A 21,300-nucleotide genomic window follows, 5' to 3' on the forward strand; every position below is an offset into this window, starting at 1 on the left:
AAGCCAGCTTCTGCCCGATCCGTGCTGGGGGTGAGGCATTATTTCATGCCTGCCCAGTCCGTTTCCGTCACTCTTCGTGGGATCTGTCACAATTCCATTTGAAAGCTGAGAAAACAGAGGCCTGACATACTTGGGGTCCCAGGACTTTGAAGCAGCAAAACCGTGCCTGGAGTCAGTCCTGGGACTCAGTCCAGCGTTCTCTGTGGGACCTCACCCTGGACAGAGATTCCTGCAGACCGAAGAGGACGCTGCCAGGAGAACCCACCCGCCAGACACCTGGTAGATTCTCCCCTCTCACCTGCAGGGGAGGTGCCCCCAGTCCCAGAGCTGCTCAGTGCTAGTCGCAGGTGACATGGGATCACAGGGTTTCTGCACACTCGCTGGCGTTCTTGTCCCCGGGTTGTGCCAGCGCAGCGCGGGGGGCGGGGCCGGCGGCTGACACGCACCTGCCCAGAGGTGACTGCTTAACACTGACATTCCTTCTTCGGTGTTGCGCCCTCTTTCGTGTCTCAGGAAACACATAAATGAAACCCAGAATTCATCCTTGCAGAAAAGTTAGGAAAAAGTTGTTCTCCTTTTCTGTTTTGTCCCATTAAAGGTTTAGATTTCTTAGAATTCCTTAATGTCCAGATGTGGAATGAACATCAGCACCTAGTATTTAAAGCCAACTCCAGAAACACACCAGCTATGGTGACACAGAGAAGCTCCCTAAATGTTTGACCCCGAATTTGCCTCCTTCTGGATGTAGTCGTTTCAGACATCCGTGGACAGCAGGCTGCCAGCTTGTGGCCGCCTCATTCCGGGGTGGTGGTCATCAGGGATTTTTAGCAGAGGTCCATTTTGTTTTGGGGAGGTCGTGAGTGTGAATTAGCAGGTTGGCAGGCCCTTGGGTCGCTAGGTTGGGTCGTTAGTGATTGGCGGTAATGTCTCATCTAGGTAAGAACTGTATTCACATTTGGGGTCTCATCTGTTTGTACGACTTACACATTAAGTTTAACAATGTCCTTGGCCCTTTTGTACCCCTTTTCCCACATCGCCAGCAAGGCTGTTCTATGTCCTGTTTTAATGTTGAGGAAAAGTCATTGACGGAGGGCCTCAGAATTTCCATTCACCTCTGGGATTTTCCTTCTGTCTTAGGTGCTGTGGCTTTTGAGCTTTGATGACGACAAAAACACTCTGGCCGATGCCGTTGACAAGTACTGCATCGGCGTGCCGCCCATCCAGTGGCTGGCCTGGATCCCGCAGCTGCTCACCTGCCTGGTCGGCTCCGAGGGAAAGCTGCTTCTGAACCTTATTAGCCAGGTGGGAGCAACAGGGTCTCTTTGTTCACAAGAAAATTACGTCTTCATTTCACACGTGGGAAGCTGTACACACTTAGACATCACTTGATCTAAAGCACAATTAAAAGTGATTGGAACGAAATAATCCAGGGTTGGAAACGAGATAATCCGCTAGATCGTAACAGTATTAAGATGCCAGTTTCTTTGCATATGTTGCCACATAAAGATGCAAGTAAGACAGGTGTTCTCTTAAAATTGCTAGTGAATACTCTGAATTAGTGAAATGTGTATGTGATGGATACTTTGTAGCCGATTTCCCCTCATCAGTGCCGGAGCTCTTCAGAGCTTCCCTTTGGACTGAAGTCCTTGTAATCGTAGCAGTTCTCACTCCTCACCTCTCATGCAGTTGTTCGGGGTGAAAGTTGTGTGCCTTGGGGATGGGGATGATTTCAGTTTGTCCGTCCGTGTGAGGAGCCCGATGGGTAGAGGAAGGACGCGGATGGTGGGAATTCGGAGGCAGTTCTGTGTCGCATACAGTGCCTGTGACCGTGTTTCTGTAAAGTTAGTCCTGTGACGGACTGCTCATGAATGAAGAGCGTCCTGACCAAGCATTTAGGAACATGCTGCTCATCATTCTGTCTGTCCAGCTTACTTTGCTCTTTGCACGTGATGCATTATCCACGTTGTACCCAGAAATGATTTTCTTTTTCCCCTTGAGAGGCTGCAGCGATGTGCTGGGTCCTGGCATTTTGCCTGGAGTTTACCTGCTGGGATGTAGATTCGGTCTGTGTGGTAGAATCACCATTCATCAGCCCTCTCTTTATGTTAGTCAGCTTCCTGTGGCCCGTGGCAGAGCTAGATACCACTCCTGTCGTCTTGTTATAGGTGCATTTGGAAGGGTCGCAGTAACATCAGAGTAGCTATTCAGGCCTTTTGAAGAAGCCATAAAACCCCAGTTTGGTAAGACTGGTGTGTCTTACCTTAAACAAAATTTTCAGTTTTGTCCTTGTTACAATTACATGAAGTTAGTAACGAACCTATTTGTCAGTTAGTTAGAATCAGTTTCCAGTTCCCAGTGAATGGCGCCCAGTATAAAGACTGACTAGTGTCATTTTGTGTTTTCCCGTTCCTTGCCTGAGTAAGATCCGGGGACCAGTGCATTTTGTCCTCAGATTTACTGAATCAAAGGCAGGTGTGGTTCCTCTGTCATTAACAGTCCCCCAGGGAGAACTGTGGGCGTGCACCATGTTGATCTTTCTCAGATCTTTTAGAGGTAAACCAGGTATTTGACCTACTGTTTAATCTGGGCTCGTGGACGAGCCCCGTGGTACAGTATGGGCCTCCTTGGTTCACACGGAGACCCCAGCCCATTTACACGTGGCGACAGTTACTTTCCGTACAAATTGTCATCTTCCAGAAGCACAGTGGTGAACAGCGCTCTTTACGCCCCATGTCTCTGAGCAGGTTGGACGTGTGTATCCCCAGGCGGTCTACTTTCCCATCCGGACCCTCTACCTGACCCTGAAAATCGAGCAGCGGGAACGCTACAAGAGCGGTATGTCTCAGGCGGGGCTGGCTGGCCAGACCACGAAGGGCTCAGTCCGTGGGGGCATCCCATGTCTGCACGGCTGTAGACACTCCTGTCCTCAGCCTGTTTACGTTTAGCCAGTGAGAGGACAGTGTAGGGCTGGGAGGCCAAGCCTGATCTCTGAAGCAAGTCGATGGTTCTCCGTGGTTGTGATTTAACAGGGTGTTGGTTTACCTAAGTGATTTAGTCCATAAGTAGGAAAAATACATGAAATTTTTAGCCTTGGAAAACTACAAAGTTTAATAATGCATGCTGGTAAACAGTATAAACGTCATTTACTATGTATGTCATTTAGTTTATAATGTTCTCAGCTGTCAGAAGAATCAGCATAGAAATCATTCTTACCAGGTTCACTCAGATAGAAGAGTTTTAATCTGTCCTGAATAGTCCTCATATGTAAGAAGTAACTTATCAGTGGTTTCTGTTGCCCACTACACATGGTACCTTGTAAATCGTTAAAGCGCCATCTGCTTCAGGCCATTTTTAACACCCAGGTGTTCATGCTTCGAGGCCAAAGACTCTGTGAGAAGGTGACCTGATCCACTGGGCATGGTAGCACCCCCTCTGAGGAGCTGGGCTGGTCGGGAGACCGCACGGCACGTTCCAGCTCTGGCCTCACGGGTCTACCTAGGTAGATGGGTGTTTGGGTCCTTTGAAAGTTAGGGTGTTTTTATTCCGAGTGAGCCAGAGCTAGAGAAATGGGCATTTGGGTTCTACAACATATTTCTCATACTGCAATTGACTGTATTTTTTAAAAATACCTTTTTAACACACGATTGGGCTTTCCTAGATGAAAAAATGTAGATCGCTCATTAATTACTTTTAGATTCTCTGAGCTATCTGCAAGGAATGTATTGTGAAATATTTTTTCCAAACATTTAAAAAATGCCCAAGCTTACAGTAAAGTTAGGAGAGGACAGTGAACACTTGCGCCCCCTCACCTCAGTTCACCACGTAGCACACGGCCCTGTTTGTGCGCTCGCTCTCTCTCTCTCTCTCTCTCTCTCTCTCTCGACGTGACGCTTTCTGCTTTTCACTGAAACGTCTGGGGCCAGGTCGTAGGCAGTCGCGCTCCTTGTGCCCGAGCCCCTCAGCGCACGTCTCCTTAGAGCCGGGGCGGCTCCCACAGTCCCTGGGGAACCGGTCTCGTGATGTGTTAACACGCCTGCAGGAACCAGCGTTCCTTTGGCCGATGGGTCCTCTAGAGCACCGAGCTCTCGCATCAGGCCAGCTTTGCGCTGACATTGGCGTTGTGTGTGTTACTCTCAGATTCTGGACAGCAGCAGCCAAGTTCAGTGGGTAACCAGTCCCATTCTGCATCAGATCCAGGGCCCATAAGAGCAACAGCACCCATGTGGCGCTGCAGCCGAATCATGCACATGCAGCGAGAGCTCCACCCAACCCTTCTGTCTTCCCTGGAAGGCATCGTCGATCAGATGGTCTGGTTCAGAGAAAACTGGCACGAAGAGGTATGTGGAGGGAACCTGTCGTCCGTGTGCCGTGGGCTGTCTTCCCTTCAGATTAGCTGCCTGGTTGTGTCTGTGTTCTGTGCTGTCGAATTGAACAGTGGAGTGAGCAGGTAGCTGATGTCTGCATACTAATGTCGCCTCAGATATTTGAAGCAGGATATGCCTGAAGAAGATGAAATTGAGAAAGCCAGTTCTGGCCTCAACGTGCTTACTGTGCTCACGTCTGTGGGCTGTAATTAACTACCACCTAATACCAGTTAACCAGCAGCGGCAGTGGGTGTGAGTGGCGGGGGTGGGGTGTGAGCGGGGCCGTGGGTGTGAGCCGGCGGCCATGGGTGTGAGCCGGCAGTGGGTGTGAGCAGGGGCTGTGGGTGTGAGCAGGGGCCGTGGGTGTGAGCGGCGGGGGTGGGGTGTGAGCGGGTCTGTGGGTGTGAGCGGCAGGGGTGGGGTGTGAGCGGGGCCGTGGGTGTGAGCCGGCGGCCATGGGTGTGAGCGGCGGGGGTGGGGTGTGAGCAGGGCTGTGGGTGTGAGCGGCAGGGGTGGGGTGTGAGCAGGGCTGTGGGTGTGAGCTGGCGGGGGTGGGGTGTGAGTGGCGGGGGTGGGGTGTGAGCGGGGCTGTGGGTGTGAGCAGCAGGGGTGGGGTGTGAGCGGGGCCATGGGTGTGAGCCGGCGGGGGTGGGGTGTGAGCGGGGCCGTGGGTGTGAGCCGGCAGTGGGTGTGAGCAGGGGCCGTGGGTGTGAGCGGCGGGGGTGGGGTGTGAGCGGGGCCGTGGGTGTGAGCCGGCAGTGGGTGTGAGCAGGGGCCGTGGGTGTGAGGAGGGGCCGTGGGTGTGAGCGGTGGGGGTGGGGTGTGAGCGGCAGGGGGTGGGTGTGAGCAGTGGCTGTGATGTAGATAACGGAGTTTTTCAGGGAGCTTTTCAGCCGCCAGGTTTTCTCCTTAATGGTGTTTGCATAAGCTGATGACAAAAGGATGAGCCCTTATTATCTAGATGTTTATCTTGTTGGCCAAGAGGCGGCCTTGTGTTACTGTTGCTTGATGTGTGCGTGCGGACAGGCAGCTGTGACTTCAAAGCTGTCTGCATAGACAGTGTTCCCTCCGTTAATCAACAGAAGGGTAGGTGTATGCCCAAAAAAAGTGGAGGTTTTTTTGTTTTAATGTTGAGGACACGTGGTCCTCATGGTTGAAAGCGCAGCCGATGGCGTGGCGCGCCCAGGTGGCTTCTGTGTTGTCCTCACTGATTTTACCCCGTGTGCTGGGAGTGGGGGTGGGACGTCCTGGGCCCATGCTGTGCGGTCGGCTGGTCGCTGGCCTGGAGAGTTGCTGTGTGAATTGTCCCCGTCTCTCCCCACCAGGTTCTCAGGCAGCTTCAGCAGGGCCTGGCGAAGTGTTACTCTGTTGCATTTGAGAAAAGCGGAGCCGTGTCCGATGCCAAAATTACCCCCCACACTCTAAATTTCGTCAAGAAGTTGGTGAGCACGTTCGGGGTGGGCCTGGAGAACGTGTCCAACGTCTCGACCATGTTCTCCAGTGCGGCCTCCGAGTCTCTAGCCAGGCGGGCACAGGCCACCGCCCAGGACCCCGTCTTCCAGAAGCTGAAGGGCCAGTTCACAACCGGTGAGTCCCTTCCTGAACCCAGAGAAGGTTCCGTTTACTCTTCTTCCTCTGTCTTTAACAATCAGCTAGTTGTTACTTCCTCGTTTTCGTGAGCATGGTCCTGGCTGAGCTTGCTGTTCTCCGTTTAAGATGCGGACTCCGATCATGAGGTCACTGTGACACTCAGCGGCTCGGGGCTGCCCAGACCTTCACTCCAGTGAAGGGTGAAGATGTGGAGCCAGACCCCGCGGGAGGGGATGGCGGGTGTTAGGAAGAGGAGGGTTTCAGGCTGAACCTACTCTCTCCCGTCCCTCCCTCCACTTGGTTTTTGTGGGAAAACTGAATGGTGGGAGGTGAGACAGGCTCAAAGGTACAGGGCTCAATGTGACAGAGTTCAAATCTATAGTGGATTTGGGTGGCAGAAAGACAAGGAGATTGTATCGTCATTACTGGCCCCTGGTTTGGGTTCGTGCGTTTTCTGAGACGCCCAGGAGCGTGAATCTTGGCCCCAGCTCTGCGTGATCGGTGGCAGATGAGTCCAAGCTCCTTTGGCCTCAGTCTTTACCTGCCAGACAGGGGCCCTGGTTCCCGCAGCGTGAGCACACACAGGCCACCGTGTCCCCTGGGTGCAGGCAATCCTGCCACCCGTGTCCCACCACCACCCCACTGAGCCCAGGTGAGCCCCAGTTCTCAGAGCATCTCTCTGGCCGCCTGGGGAACTTCTGCAGGCCTTTAGGTCTCCAGTGTCAACCCCTGAGTGATCATCATGGGAAACAAGATTTGCCCGGTCAATTTTCCTGCTAAAAGAAACATTTTAGTTTAATTACTAAATTTTATAACTGTCTCCAGAACATTCTTTCTATACTGATACACTAAGCCATAGAATAATGGTTCACATTGTTAGTTGTTTAAAGTATCTTTTAAGAACTCGTATCACAGAGAACACAGCTAGAAATATGTGCTGTGTAGACGAGGTTGAAATCCTGTAAAAGAAAATATTTATCCCGCTAATCGCAAAGGATGCTCTGCAGCTACAGCCATGACTTTCTTTTGATCCGTGTGAGATACAGCGTGTCCTGCTGTCATTCCAGGCAGCCCCAGGGCCCCGGGTTTCCTCCCCGTATGGTGTGAGAGGGACATTAAAGGTAACGCTGGACTCGCCTTAAGGTCGAGGAGCTTCCCCCGATGCATTCACACCTTGAAGAAGATGCTCTTTGAACAAAAAAATATGAGCCTCCACACCTTTTTCCACTGAAGCGCTTCCATCATCTTAGATTTTTTCTTTTCTTTTTTTTTTTTTTTTTAAGATTTTATTTATTTATTTCACAGAGAGAGATAGTGAGAGCAGGAACACAAGCAGGGGGAGTGGGAGAGGGAGAAGCAGGCTTCCCGCTGAGCAGGGAGCCCGATGCGGGGCTCGATCCCAGGACCCTGGGATCATGACCTGAGCCGAAGGCAGACGCTTAACGACTGAGCCACCCAGGCGCGCCTAGATTTTTTTCTTTGTGACGTTCACATGATGTGTTTGGTCATTATTCCCTGAAAAAGGAAAAATCTGAGATGAATTTTATGGAAATTATCCTGTTTTACTCAAGGGAAATGATAGTATGTCTTTATCTTAAAATGTCCACTCATTAAATCAAATGTAGTCTGAAATAGAGAATTCAGAGTGAGACAAGTCATTTGGATTTTGGTATAAAAAAATACAGAACCAGAAACTCGAAGGAAGACCGCTATGAGGCTCTGACCCTCTTCCAAGCCTGGGCATTTCGTACGTAACTCAGAGCTCCACAGCCCCTCTTGGCCCTCCGTTCCCAGGAAGGACCGGCTCTGTGTTTCAGCGCCGCGTTCCCATCCACACAACAGAGGACAGTTACCCCACCTCCATCCTCAGGCAGAATCGCCTCTGTTGGCTGCTGACTCCCACCCCAATAAGGAGGTGGAAGAAATTCAGAGACAGTACATCACATTTATCCCAGGGAGTGAGGACTTAACGTACATGCAGGAACTTGAACATGAACGTGGCAGCCATTTTATTTGCAAAAGCACCAAATTGAGAATGGATGAGCAAAGTGTGCCACATCCATACTCGTGGAGTTAGCGATAGGGCAACCTGGATGAACCTCACATCATGCTGAGTGCAAAAAACCAATCTCGAAAGGACATCTACTACATGGTCCTTACTTAGGAAACATTTGTAAAATAACGTCAGGATGGAGGTGGAGAATGGGTTAGTGGTGGCCAGGAGTTGGGGATTGAGGGCAGAGGCGGGTGCGGCCATAGGGCTAAGGGGGTGTCTGTGCTGATGGACAGTTGAGCACCTTGACTGCCGTGCTTCTGGGCGTGCCGAGGTTGCGCTGGCGTCTGGATGGCCACGGCCCCTCTGGGCCGCCGTGTGGGTGTTGATGGGGCCTCCGCCGGCCCCTGGTTCCACATGCACGTTGTTGACCCCCGCTCACTTTCCCTGCATTTGGCCCTGGCCCAGCCTGCTGCAGCCCTGGAGGGGCGGTGGGGAGGACGCAGTGAGGACTGGGGGCAGGAGTCTGCACCAGGCTCCCCCCACACCACCTGAGTCTGCAGAAGAGCGCCCGCGAGAGGCTCCACAGAGCCTTTCCGCTTGAGTGCAAGGGCCCCTGCCACGTCCCAGATCCCGGCCCTTGTCAGCGAGGGGACCGCGGCTTCCACGGGCTCCATTTGCAACAGAGAAGGTTCGGCTTATCCTGACCTTCGGGCTCCAGCAAGTTGGAGTAACTCAGAGCCCCTTTGACCCCTGGTGCTCGTCTGTGTGGAACTGGCGCTTTTTTAAAGAAGGGCTTTTCAGTTTAATTGACCTTTTAATATCGAGTCTCAGTAAAATCTGAGATATACAGCAATAAGGAGTATTTTAATTGCTTAAATGAACAGGGCATGGTTTCCATTTTTGTCACTTCAGTGCCTTGCCTTAATTTTTTCTGATGAACTGATTTATAATTTAGTATTCGCCGGGGTTGGTTTCTTCTCCTTTAGCCTCAAGTTAATTACTGTGTTGGCTTTTGGCACAGGGCCGTGGTTCCCGGGTGTGAGGCTTGCTCTCAGGCGGGGCTGCCGGTGGGCGGAGGGCACTGACCTTCAGGGATGGCCCAGTGGGCTCTGGGGCCCCTCGGAGGGCTCCGCGGGACCTGTGGTGACTGGGGGTGAGGCTTCCTGCTGGCGGTTCACGCCTTCCCTCCTCCAGTCTCGGGGTTGGTAGACCAGTCACTCAGGTTTCAACTTACACTTTAAAGAGCGACAGGGACTGAGATACTCTCTGCTCCAGGTTAGAAGATGTAAAATCATGCCTGTTTCCTACCTGGGAGGCTTTTGAGCATGATCTTGTAGTGAATTCCAGATAGCCCAGATGATTAAAACTGTTTTTAATTATATTTTATTTTTTATTTTGAAGATTTTGACTTCAGTGTTCCAGGATCCATGAAGCTTCACAATCTTATTTCTAAGTTGAAAAAGTGGATCAAAATCCTGGAGGCTAAAACCAAGCAGCTTCCAAAGTTCTTCCTCATAGAAGAGAAGTGCCGGTTTTTGAGCAATTTCTCAGCACAGACAGCGGAAGTAGAAATTCCAGGGGAGTTTCTGATGCCCAAGCCGACCCATTATTACATCAAGATTGCTCGGTGAGTGAGCCCAGCGTGGCAGTTAGTCGCCAATACACACCGCCCCGGACGAGCCCGCCGCGGGACAGACCTCAGGGCAGACCTCGTGCAGCCGTCCAGGCTTATTCCCGCCCCCCCCTTCCTCTCCTTGCCCCTGAAATGGGAGAACGGGAGATTGTGCTCGGATTTCAGGAATGAGGCACTTGAAGGGTCTGTCCTAACTGATGGGGGAAATGTCTTGTTTGAGTCAAGCTTGTGTTTCTTTTGCTTCTAAAAGAACCTTTTCTGAATCCCCACGGAACTGGACAAAGTCACCCAGTCCATAAAACTTCTAAAGCTCAGTATTCAAAACAGAATTGGACAGTTGTAAGATTTATTAGAGTAGATGTTATATCTTACTATAAATGTCGGAAGTGCTGTAACAGATGGTCATAATCAGACCCAGAAGTCTGCTTCCTCGTGCATCCAGAATCGGGTTTCCTGGTCCTCCAGATGTGACTCCCCTCTGGCCAACCGTCCCTGCTCCCTGGCCCACGGGAGGGCGGTGAGGGCGAGGGTGTGTAGTCCTCACGCTCGCTCCCGGGGCACCTGTCCCCCCCCGCCCCAGCTCTGCAGCTGGGGTGCTCAGAGCCAATCGGCAGCGCTCCTTGAGCTCTTGAAGAGGGACCCCGTGGCTGATCGTTTTAAAACTGCAGCGTCCTCTTCTCTTCTGCGTTTCCCCTCTGCCAAGGGGTCTTCCCTGCATCATAGAAGAGTGTCGCGCCATTCATACCTTGTCAGAGTGGGGGCTGTACCTGCGGGAGTCTGGCTGCGGCAACTCCGGATGCCCTTCTTGTAAAGTTCCCTTTTCTTCTCAAAGAAAAGGACTGGAAATTGAGGGCTCGGGGAGCTGGTGTTTCATTGTGTGCCTGCTTGGGTAGGTTTATGCCCAGGGTGGAGATCGTGCAGAAGCACAACACTGCAGCCCGGAGACTCTACATCCGCGGCCACAACGGCAAGATCTACCCGTACCTCGTCATGAACGACGCCTGCCTGACCGAGTCCCGGCGAGAGGAGCGCGTACTGCAGCTGCTCCGGCTGCTGAACCCCTGTCTGGAGAAGAGGAAGGAAACCACAAAGAGGCACTTATTTTTCACAGGTAGGAGAGGTGCCCTTTGGGGTACACGGCCGCTCCCATCAGCCTTTGCGGGTTTTCACGTGTGCCGTCTCCTGGGAGCTGAGAGTGCCCCAACGCACACCAAGCAGGAAAGGCTCTGGAATGAGGGCCCTGCTCCCAGAAGAAGCCACTGCCCAGCCGTTAGGCTCCTCGCTGCTAGACAAGTGTCTCCTGAGTGTTGGTTTGGCAAAGGGGCTGCCGTGTCTGCGCCCACGGCTGTTTGTCCCTGCCCGGGAGTCCGTCCGTGCTCTGGTGAAACGTGGGCTCAGCACAGGCTGTGGTGTGAGCGTGGTGTGAGCGTGTTGACAGACTCCTGGAGCTTACATTGCACCGAGTGGCCACGGCCGGAACGTGCCTTCCCGGCAGGAAATGCAGCGCAAGGGAGAGTCGAGAAGCCCCGTGAAGGCCCTAGAAATCTTGGTCACGCGGCGACCAGCAGCCTCTGAGTAAGGGGTTTCCATACCAACTTGTGGGTGATTCGTGAGTGACCCATTTCTGTCTGTAATGGGGGCAGGGGTGAGCTGTCATCTGTCATTCAGAGAAGAGAACCACTTAAAACAGTTTAGCATCTAATCTCTGAGGTTAGAAGCCCATTGTAATGCACGTTACCTAGTCCCGTATGGAGCTTTCTTCTGACCACTAAGAATCCAACCCATTTTGACCTAAAATCTCTTACCCTTAAGTTCAACAACCCCAAAGTAAGAAGTAGATCTCAAAAACGAGTCCATAGAAAACCGTATGCGTGTTAACATGTATGTAATGGGATTTATAGTGTGGATCACATCTGGGGGTAATAGATGGTTCTTTGCTTTTTCCAAAGAAGCAAACTCTTGGTCAGCATCAAATGACAGTTCAAATAGGTGCCCTCGAGTCACTGTGGAATTTCTTGGTGGGGTGACGCCTTGGCAGCGAGCTAGTAGTCGTGCATTAACAGACATTAGGCCGAATCCACTCTAGGCTCATTAGAAGCCAGAATCACGCGTGAATGCCCAGCGCGGGTGCAGGCAGTCCTAGCGGCCTAGGGACAGGCTGGTGTGGCACAGGGACTCCACAGCTTCCGCTGGACCACTCAGCAGCACCCGGGCAGCTTGCTGCTGTGACCCCATGCTGGACAAGCTTGATTTCGCTACCTTCTTTGCTATCTTCAGGAAATTTCTCAGCTCTCTACAAAATATTTTCAACAAAATGTCTTCAGGGGCACCTGGCTGGCTCAGTCGGTAGAGCATATGACTCTTGATCTTGGAGTCATGAGTTCAAGCCCCACATTGGGCGTAGAGCTTAATTAAAAAAAAAAGTCTTAGTAATATTACCTTGATCTAATATCCTTAAAGTATTATTTAGTCTGCCAGCAACCTTATGGGGTACGTGTTATACTTTTATTTATAGATGAAGAAACTGAAGTTCATAGACGTCCAGTGACCGTTCCCGAGGTCACATCACTGGGAAAACAGACTTGGGATGTGAGTGCGGGCTGTCTGGCTCCAGGGCGGGCACGCCCGGCACTTTCTAGTTAAGTGCGGTCCCAATGGAGGTTATCAGCATGTGAGGTGAACCGCTTCATAAAAGGCATGTCCAGTGCGAGAGTGGTCATCGGGGTCCCAAATGTGCCTCACTCTCAGTACAGCTCCACGAAGTAACTGGGTGGAACGATCAGATTCACTCTGGGAGCTTCCCGTCACCGAACCACAGAACACAGAAAAGGACTGGAGCATTTTCCTAATTTCCCCAAGATGGGGGCCAGCCATCCCGACGCTGGAAGGCAGGTTAACGTAACCACACTCGACACGCACCGTGGAGTGAGGGGGAAGATTGAACTCTGCTGATAGAACCCCGGTGAAGGAGGGCCTCTAAAGAGTGAACCGTTGGCAGAGTCTCTAGGTTTTTTGAAGATTGCTTTCTAAAGAATTTCTGTTCCCCTGTGTCTTAATCACAAGGTGATGGCAGCTCAGGCTCCGTCACCCAGGAGGTCGGGCTTCCTGCCATGTGCCGAGTTAGGACTCGGTGTGTGACTTCCGACTTGCCCCCCGTCCTCTGCTCACCAAGGGCTGAGTGAGCTGCTCCAGGGACAGCCCTGGAAGTGGGGTCGAGCGCTGCCCAGGCGTGTTCTCTCGGTCTGCTCCCATTGCCTTCTCCTTTCTCCCCAGTTCCGCGCGTGGTGGCGGTGTCCCCACAGATGCGCCTCGTGGAGGACAACCCCTCTTCTCTTTCCCTCGTGGAGATCTACAAGCAGCGCTGTGCCAAGAAGGGCATTGAGCACGACAACCCCATCTCCCGGTACTATGACAGGCTGGCCACGGTGCAGGCGCGCGGGACCCAGGCCAGCCACCAGGTACCGAATTGGGGCGGTTGGGAGCACGAGCTGCCACGTGCAGCCTCGCGGGCAGCCGAGAGGTGTCTTTTTCCCTCCTTGGCCTCGTGAGGTGGTAGAAATTAGGTGGCCATGGACCCTAATGAAGTGACATTTGCTGCAGAGTAACTTCAGGGGAAGCTCATTTGGTGGCCAAACTTGGTCTAAGGGACGTGAGGCTATTTATCCACTGCATAGTCCGTTCATCGGGTTTGCTGCCGGGGCGTTAGGTAACATATGGTATCTGTACCGTAAACACTTCCTAAAATACAGAAAGCGGTGAGCGCTGAGACATGTCGGCCCAGCTGTGTCGGGAGGTGAAACTCGCTTGGCAGGGAGCACAGTGCCTGCCACAGGAGGCCTGGACAGAGGGCCCTCCCCGCCTGCAGATTCCTGCCCTTGGCAGGAAGTAGGGGAGGTGTGGGGTCTGGATGAGGAGGTTTTGTACGGGATCGTGTGCATCACCAAGAGGCAGCTCTCCTGGCCTGCTCCCCAGACGCCACTGTGGTCATTCCTGTGCCTTCCGAGAGGGCCTCGCAGTTTCTGGGCGAGATGCCATGGAGTTGGAAGCTGCGTCCTTGTCTCCATCCGTCCAGGTCTAGCTGGCCCAGCAGGACCCCACGCACACAGTCTCTAAGCTGAACCTTCCATCACCTTCATCAGTCACACTGCTGTTTATAAAACACTAGGGGATCCTCATGTCAGCATTTCAGTTAGTCCGAGACCTGGGAGACTTCGTTTTTAGCAAGATGGAGGCCACAAGGTGCTCGTCTTGCCCGCCTAGGCAGTGTTCAGGGCACAGGCAGGGCCTGAGGCAGTCCAGGCCTTGGGGTCTGGTGCAGCCTCCTGCCTGCGTGCAGTCCCTCTATGGACAGAGCTTGTGGCCTCCCTTGGGAACTGGCGTCACGGCTTCATCAGGTCCCAGGCCACTGCCTGGTCACTCTGTGGACCAAGGACAGTTCTGACGTGTTCGTGGGAGATGAATGGATCGTATTCTTCAGGCTGCATTTGCCTTTGACTGTGGAAACTGATGACCTCCATTTGCGAATATTTGCTGACATGAGGGTCTCCTAGTGTTTTATAATCGGCCGTATGACTGATGAAGGTGATGGTTGGTTAGAGACCATGTGGGGTCCTGTTGGGCCAGCCTGAGATGCTGACAACAGTACAGAACAGGCCAGTGTCATGGCCCCTTACTCTTTGTACCCTAGCTTGTTTCCTTACTAACTCTGCGTCTTCATCCTTTGCTTTTTTTTTAATACCTTTATTGAGACATCATTTACTTGCCAGGAAATTCACCCTTTAAAATGTACAGTTCAGGAGTCCCTGAGTGGCTCAGTTGGTTAAGCATCCAGCTCTTGATTTCTGCTCAGATCATGATCTCAGGGTTGAGAGATTGAGCCCCACATCAGGCTCCGTGCTGGGCGTGGAGCCTGCTTAAGATTCTGTCTCTCCTTCTCCACCCCCCCAAATACAATAAAGTAAAATGTACAATTCAGCGTTCTCAGCATATTCACAGAGTTGTGCAGTTGACACCACCCCAGGGGCGCCTGGCTGGCTCAGTCAGTAGAGCGTGTGACTCTTGAGCTCAGGGTCAGGAGTTCAAGCCCCACATTGAGCGTGGAGCTTATTTAAGAAAAAAAAAATTAAAACATTTCATCACCCCAAAAAGAAGCCTCATACCCATTACCTGTACTCCCTATTCTTCTCTGCCCCCTGACATTGGAAACCACGAATCTTTCGGTCTCATGAATGTGCTTATTCTTCATTATCATACGAAAGGAATTCTACAATATGTGCCCTTTTGTGGCTCGCTTTCACTTAGCATAATGTTTTCCTGGTTTACCCATTTTATAGCATGTATCAGTAGTCTGTTCCTTTTTATTGCTTAATAATATTCCCTTGTGTGACTATACCACATTTAATTTATCTGTTGGTCTGTTGATGGGCTTTTGGATTATTTATACTTTTTGACTTATGACTAGTGCTAATGACCGTGAACATTCGTGTATATGTTTTTGTATAGACGTATGTTTTCATTTCTCTTGGACATATACATAGGAGTAGAATTGATGGGTCACATGGTAAGTTTTATGTTTAACATTGTATCAACTGCCAAACTATTTTCCCAGGTGATTGCAGTGTATGAGGGTTCTCTTTTCTCTGCATTCTTGCCAGCAATTATTATTCTTTTCGGTTATAGTCATTCTCATTCATTATGGTTGATAACAAGTGATACTGAGCAGCTTTTCATGTGCTAATTGGCTATTTGCATATTTTCTTTGGAGAATGTCTATTCAAGTCCTTTGCTCATTTTTAAATTATATGATTTGTCTATTATTGATTCTAAGAATTCTTTGTATGTTCTGGATGTAAGTGATTGCACTTTATTTACTGTGTATTGGCTCTGTTTTTCTGTTACTTTGCTTTTCTAATGATTTTTTGTTGAGAAATTGATATTTTTAATAATAGGTGACAACTCTAGAAATCAGATAATTTTCCCCAAGGCTTGTTATTGTTGCTGTTTGTTTAGTGACTTTCCTGGACTAATTTGTAAAGTCTGTTTTTGTCATGTGCAGCCATTGAAATCTCTGCTCAGCTAGCTAATGATTTGACAGAGATTTTCTTAAATTCCTTGAAGCAGTAAGTCTTCCCCCTTTTTGAGGGCCTCTGTTTGTGTGGTGGTGGGGGTGCCTTCAACATGTCCAAGTAATTTACATCTCTGCCTTAGCTTTCACTTCCTGTTTATGTAGTCTCACGGTCAACCGCATGTGAGAGCATAGGGCTTTCTGAGGTTTCTCATGAGCATACAAGTGATCTTCTAGATTCTTAGGAATATGTTGAAGCTTTTCAAAGCCTCTTGTGGTCGTCTCATTCCCTAGCTCTTCCTCTTGTTTGCCCTCATCTTTTGTGCTCCAGCTGGTATCGCTGCCTCGGGCATCTGCAGCATTAAATGGTTGTCACTGATTGTTTTCAGCAAATGCTCTTCAATTGAAATAGGATGCTCCTCACTGACTGAACTCTGAGTTCAGTCCAACAGACAAGCCCAATGAATGGGGCTTTTTTTAGGAAGCGACCAGTTAAATAGTGATAATTCTCTGGAGATGAGGTTTTGGGGGGCTCACTAAACACATTTGCCCATGCCAGTGGCTGTTAGGCTGCCGGTTTCTACAGCTGCCATGGTTGCAAAGTTGTTGGTTTTCAAGGCCAATGTGGAGGTGGGTAAAAGGGGAGGGGAATAGTGTAATTAAACTGCTGCAAAGCTCACTGTCACTAAGATTCAGCCTTTCTTTCTTGACTAAAAGCTACTCAGATTGTTGTAAACCTTTAATTTCCAGAATTTAAAAAAATTTTCCAAAGTTTATATGAAAATGTTTTGTTTGGTTTTTTTTTAAGTTTATTTTTATGATTTGTGCTAGTGTTCTTGATGGTCTGCGTGGTTCTTGGTTGCTTAGGGCCTGCATTCTAGTGGCTTCTCTATGGGTAGAACTTAGCCCAGAATAGACCTTGTGCCTTTACCATTTGGTCTAACAAGAACTAAATTAACTTTAGTAAAGTTTTTATTGAGACTGTCTCTGAATTTGTGGTGTTTGAAACACTGAAATTCAGTGTGAAGTGTTGTGTAACATCTGCTCTGCTTTAAGAAACTAGCTCCTTCAGTTTATAAGACTTTTGTTTTTAGTAGTCTTAGGTGTGAAGTGTTGGTATCCAACTATTCGTTTGTTATTTTTGTAAAGTGGTTTAGTATATTCTGTAGTTAACAAGTTACAGTATTCGGATTTTATCTAAATTCTTGGTAAAACAAATACTACACATCATGCAGCTAAGGCTTTTATTCGATGGCTCTCTTGTTGCTTTAAGCATATGACCTGAGCCCTAGAGGAAAATTGACATCCCCGTGTTTAGTCAAACGACATCACATATGTATTTGTCAACAGAATTCACTCTATTGGTGCCAAGTAAGTACAAAATTACAATTTGAGAGTTTTCCTTTTGAAAAAAAACAAGTTTGAGGGAAGCTATGGTGGAGTGACATGTCATTTCAGGTCCTTCGAGACATCCTCAAAGAAGTTCAGAGTAACATGGTGCCACGCAGCATGCTGAAAGAGTGGGCTCTGCACACGTTCCCCAACGCCACAGACTACTGGACGTTCCGGAAGATGTTCACCATCCAGCTTGCACTCATTGGCTTTGCAGAATTCGTCTTGCATTTGAATAGACTCAACCCCGAGATGTTACAGATCGCTCAGGTAATTGGGTGTCACCAGGCAGAGCCTCTCCTTCAGCGTCTGCATCGTGCTGTGTGAGTTCTGAGACTGTCTCCTTCTGGTGTTTAGGACACTGGCAAACTGAATGTGGCCTACTTTCGGTTTGATATAAACGATGCAACCGGAGACTTGGATGCCAACCGCCCCGTCCCTTTCCGCCTCACCCCCAACATTTCCGAATTCCTGACCACCATCGGCGTCTCCGGCCCGTTGACGGCCTCCATGATCGCCGTGGCCCGGTGCTTCGCCCAGCCCAACTTCAAGGTAGGCCACGATGGCTGGTGCACCGCACACGGGGTCGCTCAAACACCGCGCGGCCTACAGGCTGCTGGTCGGCTAGTAAGCGGGGAGAAAGCCCGTTGTTGCTGCGCAATTCAAGCTGCTGCTTTCTGGAAAAAGTGTTTCAAAATGTTTGTTGTCTGAAAGCATTTAGGATGTTGAGGAACCAGTTTTACACAAAGGACTTGGAAGCCTCTGTTGGATGATTTTCCCAGCAATGACTGTTGCTCGTAGGTTTTGTTTACTTGGTTTCAAAGCTGCCTTCCGTTTTGCGTGTATATAAATCTTTCCGCTATAAAAGGGCGGAAGACGGGCGCCTGACTGGCTCCGTGAGTAGAGCTCGCGACCCCTGATCTCCGGGTGGTGAGTTCGAGCCCCGCGCTGGGCGTGGAGATTACTTAAAAATAAAAGGGCAGAGGTGTTGTCTGCAGGATGGCGCCCATCTTACTCGCGCTGTGGTTACGGGGCCTAAAGGGCTGTGACGTGCAAGGCACACCCTGGAGTCCCAGGACACCTTCGGCCACGGGAAGCCACGGGGCGGCTCTGTCGCAGTGACGGGCCAGGGGCCCCGGTGCCTTCCCCCGGCCGCCCGTCCCTGGCTGCTGGGCGGCTTCCCGTCAGATGCTCCGGGAGGCCGTACATAGATGGGGAGCGAGGGCAGGGAAGGCGCTCAGGCCACTGGGGAGGACAGGCCGGGATTCGAATCCAGTTCACGCTCACTCCCAGCCCGTCTTCACCACCGGAGTAATTCTCTCCTCACAACTGGGGACTGAACGCAGGTTACTTTTCTTTTAACTGGAGAGATCACTTGTGCCTCTTTTCTTTTTTCTTTTTTTCCACTGATGAGCAGTTTGTGTCTCAAGAGGCCTTCAGGTACCTGTCGCTTTCCAAAAGCGTTTACTCAGAGAAATTTTAAAATTATTAGCTAACTGCTTAACTGGGAACGCAGACTTTACATTATACACGTCTTGTGCTTTTCAGTGCTCGGTTGCACGTGTCCATCAGTGGGGAGTGCTTTTTGGGGAAAGCATGAGTATGAACATGAGTAAAAATGGCCCCGGGATTTCTCCGTGAGGAGCAGTGTGTGCTCTGCTGCAGCGAGTTCACGGTCACCTACCTGCGGCGTAAGGCTTGAAATAGGAAGTCCTCACGTAGATTGAAATGTTACACTCCTGGAAGCAATCATAGGGCAGTCCTTAGAATGGCATCTATTTGGAAACTAAAAAGAATGCAGGCGGCTCCTCATATTTCAAAGGCCTGTTACAACTTGGATAATGCCATGCTTTACTCTTTGTGTAGACAGTGCAGCGTAGATGGGAAGGAATCAGACTGTCTCCAAACTCTGGACCCAAATTTCCTAACAGCCTAAATGTAGAGAATGCCTGTAGGTTGGCTAAAATGTAGACCATTTTGTATGGGAATCTCTTCTAAAAATACGTTTGGGAGGCTCTGTTGTTACTATGCCCTGTATATAAATGGGGAAACTGAGGCACAGAGGGCTTAAGTAACTCTCCCAAGGCCACCCAGGCCAGAAGTGGTGGAGCTGGGGCTAGAACCCAGAGTCTGCTGTGGCCACGCGGAGGCCCAGGGTGGCTCTCCTTGGCCCGAGAAACAGGTCGTGTGACAGCCACATGCCTTGCGTCCTTGATTCCTTCCTGTCTCACCCCAAATGTGACCTCGTCACCAGCAACCCCGCCCTCCCCCAGAACTGCTCCGAGCCCGGCTCAGCTGCTGTTTCTGCTCAGTGCCCATCATCACAGGGAATGTCGGGCATGTCTTTGTCAGGAGCAAAGCACCCTAAGGGCAAGGGGCTGTTGGTGTTTCTGTTTTGTTCACTCTTGGCTGCAGTGCTGGGAACAGGCCCCTCGACAGGTGCTCAGATGCGTGGAGTGAAACAGACATTTGGCACCAGGAAGCAGTGTGTCAGCAGCAGGTGCCATGGGACACGTGTGCCCTGCTCAGACCAAAAGGCTATGCCTTGTGGCCACTGCTGGACCCCAGGCGGCTTCCCTGGTGCATCGACGAGGCCCTGGACGCCGTGGCTCGCCGTGGCCAGGCCCAGCCTCGTTAGGAAGCTGCCCCTCCGGGTTGTGCTTGGTTCAGCCAGCACCATTTTCTTCTCTCTTCTTGCAGGTGGACGGCATTCTGAAAACGGTGCTTCGGGACGAGATCATCGCTTGGCACAAAAAAACGCAGGAGGACACCTCCTCTCCACTCTCGGCCGCTGGGCAGCCTGAGAACATGGACAGCCAGCAGCTGGTGTCCCTGGTGCAGAAAGCGGTCACGGCCATCATGACCCGCCTGCACAACCTGGCCCAGTTTGAAGGCGGGGAGAGCAAAGTGAACACGCTGGTGGCCGCCGCCAACAGCCTGGACAACCTGTGCCGCATGGACCCCGCCTGGCACCCGTGGCTGTGAGGCCCCTCGGCCTGGGCTCCGCAGCGGCAGCGGGAGACGTGGCCCGAGGGGCGCCGCCCGCCCGGGACGGGAGCCGGGCCGTCAGCAAGGGCAGAGCGGAGACGTCCGAGCTTCTGCGGTCCCCTTCCAGAAACCAGGATTCCCCGGCCTGGAATTTCTTCGTGAATTTTTTATCGTGTTTCTCCCTCTGTGTGAATGTACAGCTTGAACTGTAGAAGACGGTTCTCTGTCGTCCATTTTTAACTCAGAAGTAACACCTCACAGGAGCTTTGTGCTTTTGTACAGACTTTATAACAAGTGTACAGAAAACCCACTTTGTTAGAGAAACAGGAAATTATGAACAAATCGTGCTGGCTTTTCTCTCAGCACAAACTTCTATGCTGTATGGAACCGGCTCTGGGAGCTCAGCGAGCGGCTGACGCGGGTCAGCAAGGCCTCCTTCACCCCGTGGGAACGCCTGTCCTGTGCGTGTGGGTTCAGACCCACTGGGAGAGCGTGAGCTCTGGGAGCGGCAGGTGAATGGTACGCTTTTCATCGGCTGGTTCTTGGGCGCCTTCGACACGTTTACTATCATTGTACTTGGAAAAACACTTTTTTCCTGCCTAATTTAAAAAGAAAAGAGCCACAGAAGTTTGTCGGTTCACTCCAGTCTGTTATGTTCACATTTTTATAAATAGGAGCATTGAGAATGTTCTATCTAAATTTGTACAGTGTGATTTTTTTAGAATAAATATTTTATAAAAGGACGTGTCATCCCTTAATGTGTGTGGAAATGCTTGTTTCTGTGAGGTGTTTCCTCAGCCCTCGGGGACCGAGCCCCGGGGCCGGCAGGAGCCACACTCAGTGGTTCTCTGGTGACGAGCAGATGACACCTGGGAGGGGTCTCAGCTTGGAACTTCTGCGATGGTGACGAGGAAGGCCGGTCCCGACTCTGACGGTAGGAAACATGCCCTCGAATCTGGTCCCTTGGGCTTGGTTTCCCCGCCTCGGGGCTGCTGCCGGGTCACCTGTGTGCGTGGGGCGGGGGGACGGCGGGGGGACGGCGGGCGGCACGGAGGCCTCGTCCCCCCAGCTTGGCCTCCTCCATCCTGCGGGCGGAGCGGACAAGGCAGAAGAGCCTGCCCTGGAGGACATGGTGGGGGGTTCCTGAGCACACGGCGTAGTGTCCGAGGATGAGAAGCGGGATGGGGCTTCGGCCCACGTTGTAAAACTGGGATTCTGAATTTAAAAGGACTCGCTCCACTGGGAAGTGCTCCGTTTGCTGCGAGGAGGACGC

At 51.2% G+C, this 21,300-nt stretch overlaps 1 protein-coding gene across 15 annotated transcripts in view; it reads left to right on the forward strand.

The window, feature by feature from the left end:
- Positions 1-20,770, forward strand: part of TRRAP (transformation/transcription domain associated protein) — a 111,773-nt gene extending 91,003 nt beyond the window's left edge. For 13 of the 15 annotated variants that reach the window (XM_078074328.1, XM_036064852.2, XM_078074336.1 and 10 more), the window contains 10 exons: positions 1,138-1,302; positions 2,745-2,835; positions 4,138-4,337; positions 5,690-5,951; positions 9,352-9,577; positions 10,477-10,694; positions 12,857-13,041; positions 17,106-17,309; positions 17,397-17,591; positions 19,740-20,770. In XM_078074328.1, coding sequence (XP_077930454.1) covers positions 1,138-1,302; positions 2,745-2,835; positions 4,138-4,337; positions 5,690-5,951; positions 9,352-9,577; positions 10,477-10,694; positions 12,857-13,041; positions 17,106-17,309; positions 17,397-17,591; positions 19,740-20,024 — 2,031 coding nt within the window. In that variant the 3' untranslated portion in view covers positions 20,025-20,770. The remainder of the gene's footprint in view (positions 1-1,137; positions 1,303-2,744; positions 2,836-4,137; positions 4,338-5,689; positions 5,952-9,351; positions 9,578-10,476; positions 10,695-12,856; positions 13,042-17,105; positions 17,310-17,396; positions 17,592-19,739) is intronic. The other 2 variants (XM_078074335.1, XM_036064862.2) reach the window with 1 other exon arrangement.
- Positions 20,771-21,300: the final 530 nt, after the last annotated feature.

The sequence above is a fragment of the Halichoerus grypus genome, chromosome 6 (genome assembly GCF_964656455.1).
Source record: "Halichoerus grypus chromosome 6, mHalGry1.hap1.1, whole genome shotgun sequence".
NCBI lineage: Eukaryota > Metazoa > Chordata > Mammalia > Carnivora > Phocidae > Halichoerus > Halichoerus grypus.